The 19,133-nt window shown below is 42.6% G+C and overlaps 2 protein-coding genes across 2 annotated transcripts; both read left to right on the forward strand.

Annotated features, from left to right (window-relative positions):
- Positions 1-5,160: 5,160 nt before the first annotated feature.
- LOC115330946 (omega-amidase NIT2) lies at positions 5,161-6,321 on the forward strand. The gene has a single exon (XM_029992973.4). It carries the CDS (start codon positions 5,273-5,275, stop codon positions 6,095-6,097), a length of 825 nt encoding a protein of 274 aa, XP_029848833.2. The 5' UTR covers positions 5,161-5,272; the 3' UTR covers positions 6,098-6,321.
- Positions 6,322-16,859: 10,538 nt separating this feature from the next.
- LOC8031204 (omega-amidase NIT2-like) lies at positions 16,860-18,291 on the forward strand. The gene has a single exon (XM_040217576.3). The coding sequence runs from the start codon at positions 17,278-17,280 to the stop codon at positions 18,118-18,120; it is 843 nt and encodes a 280-aa protein (XP_040073510.1). The 5' UTR covers positions 16,860-17,277; the 3' UTR covers positions 18,121-18,291.
- The last annotated feature ends 842 nt before the right edge of the window (positions 18,292-19,133 follow it).

Here is a 19,133-nt window from a genome sequence, read left to right on the forward strand (position 1 = left end):
GTTTATATCATGCTGTAATTGTTTTGAGTCAGAATCTTTAGAAATTATTTGGTAAATAGCACAGTCATCACTAAGTAATTTTATTGAGCATAGATATTTGACATAGGTAAGCCTTATTTAAGTTTCAGACAGATTTTTTTTTGGCCTTGTGAGTTTGCTGGGGTGAAGTAAATGTCCTACATTATGATTGTCGGCCGTGTGTGCCAACAAACAACATTTGTTAAAAAGTACTTTTTTAACAGGTTGTTAAGAAGGTACTTTTGACAAAAATCAAATTCTTCTATTTATCATGGGGGCGAATTTTGGTGATTTGCCACGTGAAGATTTTTTTTTTTTTATTATCCACTTATTTGGCCTAAATAAACAACCGGCTACAAATCTCGAATTGAAATATGCCAGCTAAATAAAAAATACTTTAAAGGTTAGTTTGCGCATTTTACTTAAGTTGTTAATTTTTTCGTATCCTTGTGCCCTGACGTTCGCCGCGGTCAATAAAGTTATTTTGCAGGAATATATATAGTATATATAATATGCAGTTTTTTTTAACAGATTTGCTATGAAAAGCCGTAAAAGTTACACTAATGCGGTTCGTACAGGTGAGTTATACGGCCAGGGGGACATAGTATAGGGGGCTAATCGTAAAGATCATTCGGCTAATTAATTAAGATATGTAAATTGACTTTTTAATTAATGAAAATAGACATGGTTCCAAATAGAAATTTTCTTAACATCATCGAAAATCACTATATCAACTCTTTTTAGAAGGATATAACGCTCAATTTGGACGCGTTTCTAAGTTTCGCTTTCTTATCGGAGCGCATCTTCGCGCCCGCAGTCCTGCCCCCCGGTGGTCGCGGCGCGAAGTCAACCCCTCGCCTCCCTCGTAGCATCGAGGGAAGTTGAGCGCACGTGTGTTGCGCTTCTCAGCGACTGGGGAGCAGGACAGCGGGCGCAGAGGTGCGCTCCGATAAGAAAGCGAAACCTAGAGTCCAAATAAACGTTCTTACGGAACGTTGTAATATACTGCTTTGCGTCATATCCTTCTAAAAAGAGTTGATTTAGTGATTTTCGATGACGCTAAGCAAGTTTCTGATTGGAACCATATGTCTATTTTCATTAATTAAAAAGTTAATTTATGAATCTTAATTAACCGACTGGTTGTTACGATTAGCCAACTATACTCTGTCCTCTAACCGTATAACTCACCTGCACAAACCACGTTAGTGTAACTTTCACCTTTCTTTTTTTTTTTAAAACGAATCTGTTAATGTATATCAAAAACACCTGGTATATATACACCAAATCATGTTTACAAACAAACTGGAGCGAAAAAATAGTCAGAGTGCAGGCGAGCAGGTGTAAGTTGAACATGATTGTAAACCTGAGACTGGGGCAGGAAAAGAACACAACAGAAGGTAGTAAAAGAGGAGGCAACGTCTCAAATTCAGCTGCAAAGTTCATTTCGAACACGCTTTATATACCCCATCTCTAACGTCGTCTCTAAAAAAAAAAAAAAAACATGACAAGAGGACAATGACACTTGACCTTGGCTGTGGGACACTCACACAAAGAGTCACATTCTAGCATAACCACCGCTACCCGGCGTCCTCTTGTCATGTTTTTTTCTCTTTTTTTTTTGTAGAGACGACGTTAGAGATGGGGTATATAAAGCGGGTTCGAAATAAACTTTGCAGCTGAGTTTGAGACGTTGCCTCCTCTTTTACTACCTTCTGTTGTGTTCTCTTCCTGCCCCAGTCTCAGGTTTACAATCATGTTAAACTGGAGCGCCCCTAGCGGACGCCACCGGCGCCGCGCATGCGCGATGGGGGTGTGGGCAAGAAGCTCGCCGTCGCCCATAAACCATTGAAATGTGATGTTGTCGGCGTCGGTGGGAGTCCCCCTGCTCTTTTTCGCGTTCGAATTGTTGATTCTGTGTCTTCCTGGCAATGCCTGATTACTTGAGCGGCGTCAGCGAAATTACCGAGGTTCGTTACACCGCGAAACTTCGCGTAAATAATGGGACATGTGGCGATTCATTCCGCGTGGGCGCCGCAGTATGTACGCTAAAACCTGATTCGCGTGATGAGATTTCGCTCGCAATTTTCAGTCGCGACGCCGCTCGGGCTGCAAAAGTGTGAACCGTAGCTGAGATGGTCGACGTCGATACTGAAAATCGCAAGCAGAATCGGACCAAGTCAATTAGGCATACCAAGTCAGTGATGGTCACTGGTAACAATGATCAACATTTCCTTGTATTTACTGTTTACATCGAGCCTGCTTACCAGCCTTCGAACTGAAGTCTTTTGAGGCCTGCACTTACTTCTTATAGCAAGTACCGGGCCAACATTTGGTCTACGGGCCGGCGTCGTCTAAGAGAGCAGACGACAAGCAGAAACGTTTGAAAGAGCAGACGACAGTTCGAACGATCAGGCGGCTGTTTGAACTTGAAGACGCGCTGAACGTAGTCCGCAGGTGGTCCGCACAATGGTTTTCTGGCGTTCATGTTGGAACAAAACAAATAAATCTGATGGCCGCAAGTATCCGTGAATTCAACCCAAAGTGCTTCCCGCCCAAGCAATCGTTGTCCGACGGCGTCTGCTTTTGCCTTTTCACAGCACATATCTAGATTCTCGGACGAACCAAGCACGTGAAAACTGACCTTCAAACCTTTCTCGACGCTTTTGGTACGGCCCCAGGTCCGGCATTTTGACGAGAAGGCAGGTTTTTATCTGGTTCCCTTCAAAGCAACGCAGGAATACACGTCTGCCATGGGGACTTCTGCCCACAGCCCCAGACCGGAAGTGCGACCGACGCGCCACCACCGCGCCGTGATGTCACAGAGATGAGTTGGTGTATACATATAAGCGCCCAACTCTAAATACTCGAACATAGGTTTAACAAAGCTTATACAAAAGTGCCGCTTGCGTCAGGCTTCACCTCTTTGCACAGGGGTGCTCGGAGAAGCCGCTGATGCGGCTAGGGTGTTTTTCTAAGAGTGCAAATATTCCAAACAATAAAAACAATGGGCATTTAAATATATATATGTGTGTATTTAAATTTCCATTGTTTTATATATTTATATATGAAGTAAGGTAAGTATACAACAGTGGACCGGGAAACGTTAATAAGTCAAGGATGCGTACTGTGAAAGTTACTAATACGAAGTTTATTACGACGTTTCGAGCGGGGACCGCTCTTTATCATCTGATAAAGAGCGGTCCTCGATCGAAACGTCGTAATAAACTTCGTATCAGTAACTCCGGCAGTACTCATCTTTGACTTATATATATGTATATATATATATATATATATATACAACGGGCATGGTGGCGGGGTCCGAAGGCGTGGGTATAGAAGAAGAAAAGAATCCTTAGTGAAAGCAGCAACAACAGACGATTTATTCTTCGATGTTTCGGCCGGAGTCCGGCCTTCGTCAGAAAACGAAGGCCGGACTCCGTCCGAAACGTCGAAGATTAAATTGCTGTTTTCACTAAGGGTTCTTTTCTTCTTCTTCTTCTTCTCTCTCTCTCTCTCTCTCTATATATATATATATATATATATTAATTGTCATTGCTTTTATTGTTTTTAATATTTGTCTTAGGAAAACATCCTTGCCGCATCAGGTGCTTTTCTGAGAACCCATCTGCAAAGCGGTGAAGCCTGACGTGAGCGGCACAATTTCAGAAGTTTTGTTCAACCTATGTTCGAGTATTTAGAGTTGGGCTCTTACTGAAAAACAGGAGGATGCACGGTATTTCACGGTATATATATATATATATATATATATATATATATATATATATATATATATATATACTTACATACAGGGTGTCGTAAAAAAATTACAGCTTTTTTTTTTTTTACCGCAAAAATAAACTAGGCACCGCCGAACGCTCATTCTCCGTCTAAAGGTAGCGCTAGAGGTCAGAACCGGATGCCAAAGTTTCAGCCCGATCCGATACCTTACTCAAACGTTATGAGTGATTTTCTGAAAATTTCAATGGGAAAATGGAGCCCATTTTTGCCCGTTTCCGGTTTCTGGTGCTATAGAGCCCCGTGTATTCGAAAACTCCGTCGGCCGTCATTTTCCCGTTGATATTTTCAGAGAATCACTTATAACTTTTGAATAAGGTATCGGATCGGGCTGAAACTTTAGCATCTCTTTGTGAAATCTAGCGCTACCTTTGGGCGGAGAATGAGCGTTCGGCGATGCTTTGTTTTCTCGCGGTAAAAAAACAAACAAAAAAACTTTGTACATTTTTTGTGACACACTGTATATATATACAGGGTGTTTTTTTCAGCTTAACAGATTTATTTTAAAAAATCCGTGAAAGTTACACTTATGCTCCTTGTGGAGGTGAGTTATACGGCCAGAAGGACATATTATAGGGGGCTAATCGTAACGATCAGTCGACTAATTAAGTAAAATTCGTTAATTAACTTAAATAATGAAAAGAGACATATGGTTCCAATTAGAAACTTGCTCAGTATCATCGAAAACCACTAAATCAGTCATTTTCAGAAAGACTTTCGGCGCGTGAGAAGCGTAGTATTGTACTAAAGTTACCGCTCGTGGAGCAGGTACAAGGCTGGGGCTAGATAAGAGACAAAAAAATCGCGCGGGCGCCTTATCCCAACCGCTAGCTTTGTACCTGCTCCACGAGTGGTAACTTTAGTGCATTACTACGCTTCTCACGCGCTCAAAGTTTTTCTGAAAATTACTGATTTAGTGGTTTTCGATGATGCTGAGAAAGTTTCTAATTGGAACCACATGTCTATTTTCATTAATTAAAAAGTTAATTAACGACTTTTACTTAATTAGTCGACTGATCGTTATGATTAGCCCCTTATAATATGTCCCCCAGGCCGTATTACTAACCTCCACAAGCGGCATAAGTGTAACTTTCACGGCTTTTTTTAAACAAATCTGTTAAGCTTTTAAAAAAAAACACCCTGTATATATATATACTATATATCTTACACCGTGCCCCAACCGTGCAACTCACCTGCGTGTTGAGGATGTTTTTTGTTTTTTTTATCAGTTTGTAAAGTTGTATAGAAACAACCACCTTGTATATATTATGAGCGACGTTGAAGCTGCACACCCCTACATCACACTGATGACTGTTTTCGTGATCTGGGGCATGTATGCTGCAGCTGTTAACACAAAAAATATATCTACATTTTTTTTATCTGTTGTTGAGAGCAACAGATGTTTGACGCACCGAATCGGAGCCTCGTCCTTCAGAGCACACCCAATCTCTAATCTATAATGACGTCTAACCAGTTTTGCCTTGCACTCTTGCAGCTAACGTTAGCAGGCAACAAGAAGGAAAATATGTGGAAAGCTAGTACGGCGATCAAGAAAGCAGCAGACAGCGGAGCCCAGATGGTCTGCTTGCCTGCGGGCTTCGCATGCCCCAACGGCAGCCGGAACTACCTGCAGTCCGCCGAGACCGTTCCGGGGGAAACCAGCGAAATGTTGTCGCACTCCGCGAGGGAAAGCAACGTTTACCTCGTCGGTGGTACCATGATCGAACAGGATGGCGGAAGCATGTTCAAAACGTGCCTCGTGTACGGTCCCGACGGTTCGCTGGTTGCCAAGTACCGGAAACTGCACTTGTTCGACATCGACGTCCCAGGCAAGCTAAACCACCGCGAGTCGGACGTCATAACACCTGGAGATAAGCTCGCCGTCTTTGAGACACCCTTCTGCAAAGTAGGCCTCGGCATTTGCTACGACATTCGGTATCCGCAGCTGGCGCAAGCATACGCTGACCTCGGTTGCAAGCTATTGGTGTTTCCCGGTGCCTTCAACAGGACCATGGGCTCGCTTCACTGGGAGCTGCTTCAAAGAGCAAGGGCAGCGGACAACCAGGTATATGTGGCAACGGTATCGTCTGCAACGAACGAACTGTTGTCGTATGTTGCTTGGGGACACAGCATGCTGGTGGATCCCCAGGGGAAAGTGGTGCAGTCGGCGGGACACGACGAGGCCGTTGTGATGGGAGTGGTGGACTTGGACCACTTGTCTTCAGTGAGAAAGCAGGAACCTCTGTGGAAGCAGCGTCGGTGCGATATTTACCGCGTACAGTAAGAACCCCTTGCAAAATTGTCATATATGGACCGGATATATTTTATATATGGCCATGTAGTATATTATTAAATCTGAAACAAAAGGCAGTATATCGCCACATGAGGGAGCAAATGGGAGCATATACTGTATGGCCTATATGGTCGTGTATGGTGACAGATATATCCATATGCGGTGTTATTTGACACGCGCAGTGCGTTTTTTATGGAAAATTAATGCCAGATAATTGTTGTACAACCATTAAACGGAAGAAAAAAAACGAGAAAAAAAGACAATTTTAAATTCTGTATAAGGATGGCTAGTTGGTTTTGCATCATGGTGTAATACGCCAAAACAACATGGACGAAAACAAAGGGCGTCCTGCCCAGTTCTTCCTTCCTTTTCGACCATGTTGTTTTGGCGTACTATTACATATCCATGCCCATCGTATCTTTTGTAGAAAAAAACAAACTCAATTTGTGTCCCACAGTGATTTGACTAAAATCTTACAAGCATGAATTCGTAACTGGCTCGCGTATTTTTGTCAGTAACATTTAAAAAATAGAACAAAAAGGTTGTTTCTATATCAATTGTGTAATATATTCACTTGTAGATGCACAAGTTTCCTGGAGATTAAAGAAATATTTATGCTCGTTTGTTTATAATTGTTTTCATGGCTTTATCACCTCAAGGATAAATCAAGATACGCTTGGATGTGCATAAACTAGTCTAATGAGCTAGTGTTTTGCGTTAAAGGTGATGTGCCACGCAACAAAACGTAAGTCAATTCCTTAAATTAGAAATGTACCTTAGCAACTGCAATTTCAAAATTCTGGTTAGGCTTTAAAGGGATACTTCAACAAAATTTGAAATGTACCCGTCGTGTTCAGAAATAGGCTGAATATGATCCAAAACATCAGTAAATGACAATCCCACGTCGTGAGCCTGATGGCTGTATTTATCGTGATAAATGGCCCACTCCGGCAACCGCTCGGGGAGCAGCCAGCGGAGAGCACGTCACATCCGGCGCAATCGTGACGTAGTCTGTCTCGGGATGAGTAAAGCTGCGGCGAGGGTGACGTCGTCAGGATGCCCTAGCCGCTCCAGCCACCGAAGCGGTCGAAGCACGCCAGCCATCGGGCCACCGCAACTAACCGCAAACCTGCTCTTGTGTGAATTTTGAGTGACGGGTTAATCTATAAGCTTGACACTCAAAAAACAACCGCATTTCCACGTGGTGAATGATGCTGATTGAGGCGAAGCTCTGGTGGTGCTTGTCTGCGTAGACGCTGAGCCGCAGCATGCCGAGCCTTTCGTTCGTTTTCATCCATGTCACGCTGCGGTCAAATGCTCAGATGCGTATATAACCACGTTCCATACCACACATTCTCTTTCTGACATGGATGAAAACGAACGAAAGGCTCGGCAGGCTGCGGCTCACCGTCTACGCAGACAAGCACCACCAGAGCTTCGCCCCAATCAGCATCATTCACCACGTGGAAATGCGGTTGTTGTTTATTTTTTTTGCCCTACACGAGCACGGAAGCACGTGCTCGCGTGCTCGTGAGCACGTGAGCGCGTGAGCTTAAGAGCAGGAGCACGTGCACCCGACGGCAGACGGACATACGGACATGGCTAGCCCCTAAGGAGCTTCGCCCCTAAAAAGAGCTAGTCCAGTTGAGTGGGGAATTCCTCCCTCCCCTCTTCCCTTATGTGCTGGCCGTAGAGCTATCGGGATGGTTCAAAGCACGTATAGTTCTTGGCGAGACAGTAATCATCACCACCTGTCAAGGTTCCTAGTCGGGCATTACAAACGAGGCTTTAGCAACATCCACCAGGTGCTCTTTGCTAATCGTTTAATTTGCTTTAAAATTCCTTGTCGTGTCTTTTTTATCAAGATATTGTTGCGTCCGATGTGATACTGCTCATTTGAAAACGTATAGACCCAAAATAAGCGCCGAAATTTCGTGGTAGTACCCCTTTAAGGGACACTGACATGGTATTTATGCTCGCCTATGTTTTATTTGTACATGACACATGAGAAAACAACTACCTAGAACACAATTTTGCGGCTCGAAATTCGTGTTCTTTCTGCCCGAAAAACCGCCGATCGAGAACTGACCGGCCTGAGTCGTCCTCACTCTCTTTTTTGTGGTCACGTGCCTTTTTCTATGATTTAAAGACAACCACCAAGTTTAATCAAAGTCGTGGGTCATCAACGACACACACTCAATATTAAAAAAAATAAATATGATAGCCATTTTTTGTGGCTAAAAAGCTGCAAGTGCGTTGATTAAAAAAACGTTGCACAGCCACGTGACTTCCACTTGCTCTCTCCTTTTCTATATTTCTTCTTCCTCCCCAGTCCAGTTTCGGTTTCGAGCAGTTGCGTTTTTTTGACTATTAAAAATATATGCGACGCTGTAGCAAAAAAAATAAAATCTATTGTGTAGTCTTCTGATACCGTAATGATCGCCCAACATACACAATTTGTTTTCGTTTTCGCCCGGTGATTTAATATAATGTCAGGAGACTGCCCAATTAATATTTTGCTGCAGTGTCACGTATATTCTTATTAAAGCAAAAAAACCCAAAAAACTCAGCGGTTTCAAATTAAAACAAAAACTCAAACGTTAAAAAAAAAAAAAATCACGTCTTTGTGTTTTTCTCTAACACATGCAACATTCGCACAATATTTCCACCATAGCACACATCTCCTCAAGCACGTCTCTTACATCTATTCGAATGAAAGCCTAGGTAGAAACCATTTCAAACAGACAGCGCACTGTCTGAAGGCAAATCTCCTTCTACATGCCTTTCTAGAATGCAGCAGCAACCGCTGTCAATCGCAGCACACTTTGTGGGATCGTTTGCAATTTTTGCTTCGGCGAAAATTTCCTTTAGCGAGGCGTTTCCTCCTACTAAATGCCGGGAGGAAAGCTTGCACCCGGTACGCATCATGTTCGTGAGTGTAGCAAACTTCGTGTGCTCAACCGCTCGGAACGACACGTTCGTGGCGTGTACAAATCTGGCTACTTGCTTGTTTAAACTAGGTTTGAAGCTGGCAGACGTCTGAGCAATGAACGACTCGAAGACTTTCTGCGACGCTCCCTTGGCCTTGAGTGAAGGCCAGCGTGCACCCAGCTTCCTCCCTAATGTCTTTTGTGACGTCTGACCGCATCTGAAGGGGAACAATGGACTACTTCCATAAAGCCCTGCATGCAACACGGCCCGCTTTGCATTCTGGGAACTAGTGGGCCAGGGAGGAGAGTGGTATGGTTTCGGTTTCGATCGACACGTCGACAAGAGATTATACACAGCGTGGACTAATAGCGGCCGTTATCTCAAGTTTTCTGGTCCCGAGAGCGTCATTTGTGGTCTCTAAACTAACCTAAATGGCCAGACCTCGAAGCTTTAGCACAAGCCCGAGACGAATAGCTTGTCTTAACATATGCTTGTTGTATTTTTGTACATGAGCCTTTCTGTTAGCGTTCCGAGGTATGTGGACGAGCCAATGCTGAGAATCTCGACTTTGCGAAGCTCGGGGATCTGACGAATCAACAAGCTGTGGCAACCAATAGGTATGCATACATCGAGCTCGCACCTTTACATTAGTGTTGTTGATCAGGAAGTTTCTTCGTTTCGTGCGTCCATAGACGAAATATAACTTCGAGGTAAAACTCGGAGGCGCCATTGAAAAGCTCAATTTTAACATACTTCTTATCTCTTATCTGTACTGACCCGCAACACTGCACGAAGTGAAGTCCCCACCCGCTTGCATTCTACCAATATTCAACATCGCGTATGCCCATAAAGTTATCCTGCAATCAAAGAAAGCAAAACTCCAGCACTTATGTGAAGAATGTCGCACCGTTCGCCGGAAGTGCGCCGGACGGGCGCGAACCCCTATGCGGTGCGCCAAACAAACGAAAACATTCAAAGCGCATTTGACAGTTGCTAATGATCATACTATGTGTTATGTGTTTGCTTTCTTCCTGACTGAGTATGCCGAGATAATTTCCAGACACACCGTTCAGGCACAGGTCTTGGGCGTCAGTAAGAGCTCATTTAAAAAGGTTTAGCGAGGAGTAGGGGACGCTTGTTAGGGCCTCCGTCGTTGCTAGCCGATCTCAGCGTTTGCAAAAACTTGATCTTCTATCAGCATAAAATTTGTGTCGGAGATATATGAGGACACGAGGAAGACACCATAGTAACTTTTGTGCAGTAGTGAGGTCAAATTTATTGAGTTTCCTTAAAAGTTCACGCGTCAACGCTGGGCTCAACTTTGATACTCCTGTGAGGATATGCGGCTTGCTTTTCGCCCAATGAAGTAACAAAAGCGGACGTTTGGCAAACAAAATATGTGGAGGGCTCAAGGTGACCAAATTTCAGTTGTAGTTCACTGGTGAATTATTGAAATTGAGCCCAAAGATGCCCTCGTGGGATGAGGTGACTAAGCCACGTCTTGCTACGTTTGTATACGCACACACAATATCCGGTGTTTTGGGAACCAAGGAAAGTGCCCCGGTCTTCGTTTTGTATCGCTCGAGAATGTGTGTATTGTACATTCGTAAAAAGTCAGATAATCAAAAACGCAAGCAGCGCGTTCGGTCGCGGCGTGATAGCATGAGATGAAGCTGCTCAGTCGAAACCGAAACTGAGTGGCCAACTAGTTCCCAGAGTGCATGGCGTGGTGTTTCGCCGCAATGGGGCGCGTCGGTTTTGGAAGAAGTCCATTGATCTGAGTCCACTTTAAAAGGAGAGCTTGCTGGTAATTCTAAATAGAAATAATGAAAGAAGCACAAAAGACTTGGTCGGATAATAGCGAGTTTTAGAATAGGAGGCCCCGCAGCTTTGGATGCCCCAAACAGCTTGGGGCATCGCAATGGGCATGCGCAGAAGTTCTGCGCATGCGCACTGGGACGCCCCATGCTGTTTGGGGCACCCAAAGCTGTGGGGCCCCCTATTCTAAAACTCGCTAATACGTTCCCAAACTGGCAGCATACGTTTAATGATCCGCTCCGTCGTGCTAGCGTTTGTTCCTCCGAGGAAGGAGGAGGAAAAAGGAAGCCTGAAAAAACAAAGCAGGCAAGGGATGAAGGAGGACTCTGAGAACACAGAGAGGAGGTGACTAGTAGACAGTGGAGCAGAGGCAGTCTTGTACGCGTTTCTGAAAAATAAGGAACGCGTTACAATTACAATAGATTTACCGAAAAGGTAACTGATTACAGCAATCAATTACTGCATCAGAGAAGTAATTGAAACATTACAATAAAGTAAGTGATTACTTGTCAGGTTACTTCTTTAACTTTTTGTTACGAAATCAAAGATGTATGCATATGTTCGAAGTAGTTGCATTTTGTTTCTTTTTGTCATTCACATCTCGTTGAGCTTCAACAGCAGTTGTTCCTCGAAGTTCTCGTCAGTCATCTTCTTACGTTTCGACGCAAAACGAGCGACGTTTGGACGGTCGAGCTCGTCAGTCGAAACGTCGTTAAGCCCGTTGACATTCTAATCATTCTGGTAGCTTGGTTCATATTTTTTTAGTTGTTTGAAGATAGGAAAAAAAGTGGCCAACGTTGGTGCAGTATGGACGAGTGAAGCACGGGCATTCCAAACACTTCTTTTACGTAAAAAAAAAAAGCTCAACTCAATAATTTTATCTCCCTCGGAAACATAAAATTGATACAGAAAAATAGTTTTTGACTTAGAGTAAACGTTACTGAAAACAAAAATTAAAGCGTTAAAAATTTACAATTAAATGTAATTGATTACAAGTGTAATCAGTTCTTTGTAACTGTCTGACCTGATGAAGAGATCGGGAGCCGATATTTCTTTATTTTTTTTTTTTTTGTTGCGAAATGTCGTATCTTGAGCGCCTCCAGAATTTCACCTCCGTACCTGGACTTCTGCTAAGCTAGTACTGGTGTGGCTTCAAAATCGTTTCCTAATAAGTTGTTAGTGACTCAAGCCGTGAAGACTACGCTTCAAGAAAAGCATTCGGTGTTGCTTAAAGGGCCCCTAAAAAGAAAAAAAAAATTTTTTTTTTAACGGTTTGGTTGGGACAGGCGTGTCAAAAATTAATTTTCCGCGAAGAAAATAATTTATATAGCAATATTGACGGCGCGAGACGCGCTTTAGTCGGTAGTCATCTCCTTTCCACTTGTTTTCTCTCTCGGCATTTCGGGCGCGTGGAGGAGAGGTGAATCGGTTTCGCCTTCACGACCCAGATGGTCATTCCGCAATGACCCGTGACGTCATGAACTTCGCGCGCAGAATTTCAAATAAATCTTTCGCTGTCAATATTTCTCTATATTTTTTTTCCGCATAAAATTTTTCTTTTTACACGCTTCTCCCAACAAGACTGCTTGATTTCTTTTTCTTTTTAGATATTTTTTTTTTAAGGTTATCGGCTCCGAGCCACTGCTGCACACTCCACCACGCACACATTTTTACCTCTCTGTATTTCTCCCTTGCACACGCGCAGATTCTGTGAAAAAAACACAACAACGTTTTATAAAAGAAAGAAATAAAACCGCGATGTCGAACATAAACAAGAAAAATTGAGGATACCGCTTTTTGCCGGATGCGCAAGCGAGCATCCGGTTGAAATGTCATTTTGTTTGCTCGTGTGTACCCAGCGAAAAGGAAACACCAATAAACGCAACGCTTTGAGGAATCCGAGACAATCAGACCACGACGTTTATGTGCGCCGATTTGTAATCTTAATCTTTATTTGCTCAAAATAACGAACACGGGAGAGGCCTAGAAGCTGACAGAAATATTCGGCCGAAGGGAGGGACGTTATAGGCCATGTCAGAAGAAATACATGACAATGTGTATTGAGTGCTGCGAAGGGGTGGTGTATAAGATTATTTTCTTTTGTGACGGGGTATACATAGGCCAGATCGGGCCGCCATGGTATATATGAGAGACCAGGGAACACCATCTCTTGCTCAAATCGCCGCCCTCGGGTAATTTGACAATACAATGCAACAATTTTAATTGTGTACCGAAGTTTGGCAGCACCATTGTCTCGACTCAGAACACCGAGAGCAGAAAGATGACGGAGATATCCGAGGCGTTCGTTTGTAATGAAGCGTGACGAATTGCACATGTGTTAGCGCTCACCCGAGGGGACATATTTAAAATCGCTCACTGTGGATTATAATATAATAAATCTCTATTTTGTTTCATCACTGAAACGGGGGACCAAGAAAAAAAGCTGCTGCAGCAGCTTGACGGAGGTCCTGGCCCCCTTTACAGCATGCGATTCCTAAGCAATTTCAAAAACGAACAAAATAGATACATTGAAAGAAAGAACACTATTTTAAATGTACATACGATAGATCAAACAAAAACAAGAGAAAAAATAAAATTAATACATTCATTGTGGTATACAATGGTACAGTGATCCGAATTGCCTTAGCCGTACCTAAAAAAACAACCCTAAAATAGTGCTCGTACCTCTGCCAGCGTCATTGCATGAATATCAACACCTTTTAAAAATAATTCATTTAATAAAGTACTTAATTGGTAATTTAGCGTGTGGTTATAATATACTGTATGTGATGACGAAACAAACCATTTTTCTTTAGGGCGGAGTTGATATGAGGAAGTGAAAAGGACTAGGTTACATAATTCCTCAAAAACTTTATTTTTAAACTGCGTAGACTTCTTGTACGCCACAAGAAGTCGGAACCTGTAAATATTTGAAACTGGTTTTATATTAAACAAATGAGAACAAGTGTTCAGTATGATCATAGTATGAAACATTGGCAATAGCACGCACAGCTTTTTTTTGCAAAATATGTAGTTTATTTATATTTGTTTTTGTTGTATTTCCCCAAACTAGATGACAATAATTAAGTTGGGAATATACTTAAGCATTGTAAAGTTGGAGCTCAACACAACGAGGTAGCAATGATTTAAACTTTGTGAGCAACCCCAGTGTTTTTGACAATTTAGACGAAAGATTATCAACATGTTTATTCCAAGACATACTATTTGTAAACCAAACACCCAAAGTCTTAATAGTGTCGACAAATTCAATTTCTTCATTGTTCAATTTAAAATCAGTGGGTTTCGGATTATAACTGTAGCATGTTGACTTTTAAATAAAATGGCTTTGGTTTTTTGCGAATTTAACTTAAGGTGATTATTTTTTGTCCATTTATCTACACGATCAATAACGATATTACATTTAGTTACTAGAGTACGGATATCTTTATCGAAAAAGAAGATGCTAGTGTCATCAGCATATATAATGAACTCAACTTTAAGATCACGGTTTACATTCACAATATCGTTAATATAAAGAATAAAAAGTAGGGGGCCTAAAATGCTGCCTTGGGGTACACCATTTGTTGTTTTTGAAATATCAGATTTAAAGTTAAATATCGACACGAACTGGGTACGATTCTGTAAGTAAGATTGTAACAAACTTAATGTTTTCCCACGAATGCCATAGTATTCTAATTTTGCTATAAGGACATTGTGATTTATTTCGTCGAAGGCCTTAGAGAAATCTAAATATATACCGACTGTTAATAAGTGATTATCTAATGCTTTTAATATTATTTCTTTTTGTTTTAATAATGATAACTCAGTGGAATAACTTTTACGGAAACCAAATTGAGAATTTGTAATTAAAAGGTATTTCTCAAGATGAGAGACAATTCTATTTGAAACTATTTTTTCGAGTGGCTTAGAAAATACTGGGAGTATGGAAATTGGTCTAGAATTGTTAATATTATTTAAATCACCACCTTTATGTAGTACACTAACTTTGGCAATCTGCATTTTGATAGGAAACTCACCGGACTCGAGTGCAAGATTGAATATATAAGTTAGGTATGGTGCTAGGATATCAAGAACATACTTTGTTGGTTTTATTTGTATATTGTATGCATCAATACTTCTACTATTGTTTAGGCTCATAAATATACTATAGACTTCGGATACATCAGTAGGAAAAAGAAATATAGTATTAGGCAAGGGTGAAGGCATGCACTGAATTGCATTATTTACAGTAGTAGTAGAAACAGGAGATGTATTATGATTTACAAAATAGTTATTAAAAGCATTCACCATATCCGTCCCCGATATTATACAACCATCTATGTTAATTTCAACTGGCATAAAAACCTGTGGTTTGTAATTAAGCAATGTTTTGAGTCTTTGCCACATCACGTCACTTTGACGTATATCATCGATATTAAACATATTAATGTAATAATCTTCCTTCGCTTGTCGCAGCATGCTTGTTAGTTTGTTTCTATATTTCAGAAAAATCTCAAGTTTCGAGGTTTCCCTAGATTTTAAAAACTGACCATATAAGTGGTTTTTCGTGCGAATCATAGTGGAGAAGTTTAGGTGTAACCCAAGGTTTGCTAGAGTTTTTGGAGGGTTTTACGGTTCTAAATGGAAAATATTTGCCATATATTCGAATATATAAGTCCAAAAAAGAATTATAAGCATCATCTACCGATGGACCTTCAAAAATAACAGACCAATTCGTATGTTCAATTTCATAGCGGAAAGCATCTAAGTGGCGCTGCGTCATAGGTTGGTATGTAATCGTCGAGCTAAGGTAACGTTGATAAGACGTAGACTATTGGCGCTGCTTAAGTCAGATGTTTTTCTTTCTTCTTTTTTTATCTTAATCGGTAGAACACGAGCTTCTTAATTCCGGGGTCGTGGATTCGGGCCCCACGTTGGGCACCAGTGTAGGATTTCCCTTGTTGCTGCCCGCCTCGGAGTATGACACGACGCAACGCTGGTTCAACAACACGTATAGTCATTTATTGACTCATCGCGCTCTAGCCGCGACCCAGAAAGCCCCTAACGCAATCTCTGTAGCGCTTTTTTTTTTTTTTTGTCAGCGGCGTTTTTGTTGGGATTCAAAAAGTTTCTGGTGCAAACTCTGTACCAGCTTTTTCTTTTTTTTATTATTTTTTATTAGAGGCGGTACACCACTCTTTTGGCTGAAATGACCAGAGACGATTTTTTTGCGAGACCAACCTGGTGGAATTGCTGGGGATCACCAGGTTGCCCACACGATGTATATGTTCCTTTTTTTATTTTCTTTAGTCAACTTTGTAAGTGTGCTCCGTGGTGTGCATCATTCTTCCACTTGTTCGTTTTATACACCTTTGCAAAATCGGCTTTTCCGCGCTGCCATCTTTGTCTGCTGGGCTGTGGAACGCCTTTCGAGCATGCGCTGTATAGCTCTGCTGTGCGGTATATATCAGACGCTACATTTGCATCCACAGCTCAGTTACTCAGCATTTTTCGGTCGAGTGATAAGCGATGGAAAGGTCAATACCTCTTTCGCTTTTATCTACTACAATGAAGCGGCAACTATATCCCAAGAAGGTGCGCTTTGATGATTGCAGTTGCGGGGCTCGCAAGCCACGAGAGTCGGCGACGTTTGTAACCGCCGACTTTCTCGCCAAGTTTCGCCAAGGCAAAAAAAAAAGAAAAAGCGCCGTCACAGCGTTTATTGCCTTTGCGCGTTTTCCAATCACCGACTAAAGCAAACAACCGCGCGCAGCGAATGCGCCTCAATAATGCGCTTTTTTTTTCCTCTGTGCGCGATTGGTCCAGCTGGTGATAGCCATCCCGCAAAGACAATGAGCGCGGTGACGACGCGATTTTGCCGCTGCCCGAGGCTTCATGGGAACTTAGTGTCTGCTGCGGTCGAACCCAATATACGGCTCTGGTTGAACCTAAATGGAAACGGCGCACAGCGGACTAACCGGAAGCATAACAAGGGCAACAGGTGCAGCAGGGGAGTTGGCCTTCAACACGTGTCACAGTTGACCGAGCAGTATACGACAGGAGGCTCTGATAGTACCGCGCGCCGCACGCGTCGTGGCATTCTAACTTATATTGACAGCAGTAGTAGACTTCGAGGTATTCTAGCCAATAAGGGCACTAAGCTATATACAATATGTATTTTTTTATATGAACACAAAAAAAAACACAAAAAAACAAGAGAAAAGAGTATGTTTTTGTACACCGAGCGGAAGCTCTGCATATCGCTGCCCTGAGCTTCCACGTCAAAGCTGTAAGGGTCCTCCAGTCAGCGGAACACCTGTGTTTTCCGACGGATATGCTTCGTGCGCCGTTCTTTTTGTAGTTAATGAATTCACTATAGCTGGAAAAGCGAGTCAGTTTCCCGGTCTCCACTCGAAAACATCATGGCAACAAATACATTTCGCCTGGCCCTTCTACAACTCGCTACGACGCTAAACAAGTCGGAAAACCTCCGAGCCGCGAGTCTGAAAATCAAGGAGGCTGCGACCAGCGGTGCCCACATGGTATGCCTTCCAGCTTGCTTCGGTTACCCCATCGGCGGTCGAGGCTTTAAGGCCTCCGCGGAGACCATTCCCGGCGAGACGAGCGAGATGCTGTCCCAGTCCGCGAGGGAGAACGGCGTGTACCTTATAGGCGGTTCCATGACCGAAGTCGACGGTAAGGGTCGAAGATACAACACCTGTCTCGTCTATGGCCCCGACGGCAGTGTGGTCGCCAAGCACCGGAAGCTGCATCTAGTCGACATCGACATTCCTGGAGTGATGACTTTCCGTGAGGCAAGCCTAGTATCGCCAGGGAACAGACTGACCACCTTCGACACTCCGTTCTGCAAAGTCGGCGTTGGCGTGTGCTACGACATCCACTTCGCTCCTCTGACGCACATCTACGAGCAACTCGGTTGCAAGCTGCTGGTGTTTCCTTCCGCGTTTAACACGATCGTCGGTCCCATCTACCAAGAGTTACACCAGAGGTCTAGGGCAGTGGATAGTCAGGTGTACGTCGCTTTGGCGTCTCCGGCTAGAAGCGAACGTACACCGTATGTTCCGTGGGGACACAGCATGTTGGTGGATCCTCTGGGCAAGGTGGTCCAGTCGGCGGGAACCGAGGAGGCAGTGCTGATGGGCGAAGTGGACTTGGATCACCTGTCGACGGTGAGGAAGCAGATGCCAATCATGAATCACCACAGGAAGGACCTCTACGATGTGATTAGGGTCGCAGGTGACTAATTCAGTGACCACGATGACGGTGATTGCGGTGCGGCCTGAGGGTTGATCGTGTTGTGCGTGGTGAGACGTGTGCTTAAGCAACGGCAGTAGAAGTGAACTTCAATTTTATATTTTTCATTTATCTCATGTGGAATAGAAAAGCACGCAAATAAACATATCTATACAGTTTCACCAAACTCCTCCTCCTAGCCAGAAACACTTAAGAAAACACATTTCTTAATAAAACAACAACCTAAAATAACTTTCTTTAAAAATGTCTGGGTAGGACACGCGTGTCAAAAAACTAATTTTACAAAACAATTTTTTTTACAGCAATATTGACAACGCATGACACGATTTAGCTGTAGTCACCTCCTTTCCACTTGTTTTCACTCGGCGTTTCGGGCGCTTAGAAAAGAGGTGGATAACTTGGCCGTCACGCTGAGGTAGCGAAAGTATGACCATCACGTTGAGGTGGAAAGTGTGTATGAGCATTCAGTAACGGCATGGACATTGCGCGCAAAATTTAAAATAAATCTCGTGGCGTGAATATTGCTATAAAATTTCTTTTTCGCGTAAAATTAATTTTTTGTTACGCGTGTTTCAACCTGACTGTTAAAAAAAAGCATTTCTTTTTCGTTTCACGAGCCATTTAACAGACTAACAGAAATAAGACAAAATTAATCGAGAGAAAAACTAGCCATTTTTAACGAAACAATGAAAAAAAAAAAGTCCCTCAACATCTAAAATTTAATTTTCATTGAGATGGCTATGTAACTTATCGACGTAAAGCAAACAATCATTAAAAATAAAAATGCCGAAGTTAAAATTAGGCATGCAGAGGGTTATGATGTAACTCCGGGAAAAGTGTGGTGATAATATTTGCTACATAATTTTGTGTCTTAATGATGTTTCTCCGATAGTGTGCGCCTGTAAGGATATTCTGGAGGTTTTAAAGCACGAGGAATAGAATTTCGCATTAATTTCAATCGCAAGTTTTGGAGACGAAGATTCTGTGCTATTTCTGTTCTGAC

This window comes from Ixodes scapularis, unplaced genomic scaffold (assembly GCF_016920785.2).
Source record: "Ixodes scapularis isolate PalLabHiFi unplaced genomic scaffold, ASM1692078v2 PGA_scaffold8__174_contigs__length_109621045, whole genome shotgun sequence".
Classification (NCBI taxonomy): Eukaryota; Metazoa; Arthropoda; class Arachnida; order Ixodida; family Ixodidae; genus Ixodes; species Ixodes scapularis.

Bases quoted from the DNA above. Each gene is read 5' to 3' on its own strand.
- LOC8031204 (XM_040217576.3), top strand. From the start codon at position 17,278: ATGGCAACAAATACATTTCGCCTGGCCCTTCTACAACTCGCTACGACG.
- LOC115330946 (XM_029992973.4), top strand. From the start codon at position 5,273: ATGACGTCTAACCAGTTTTGCCTTGCACTCTTGCAGCTAACGTTAGCA.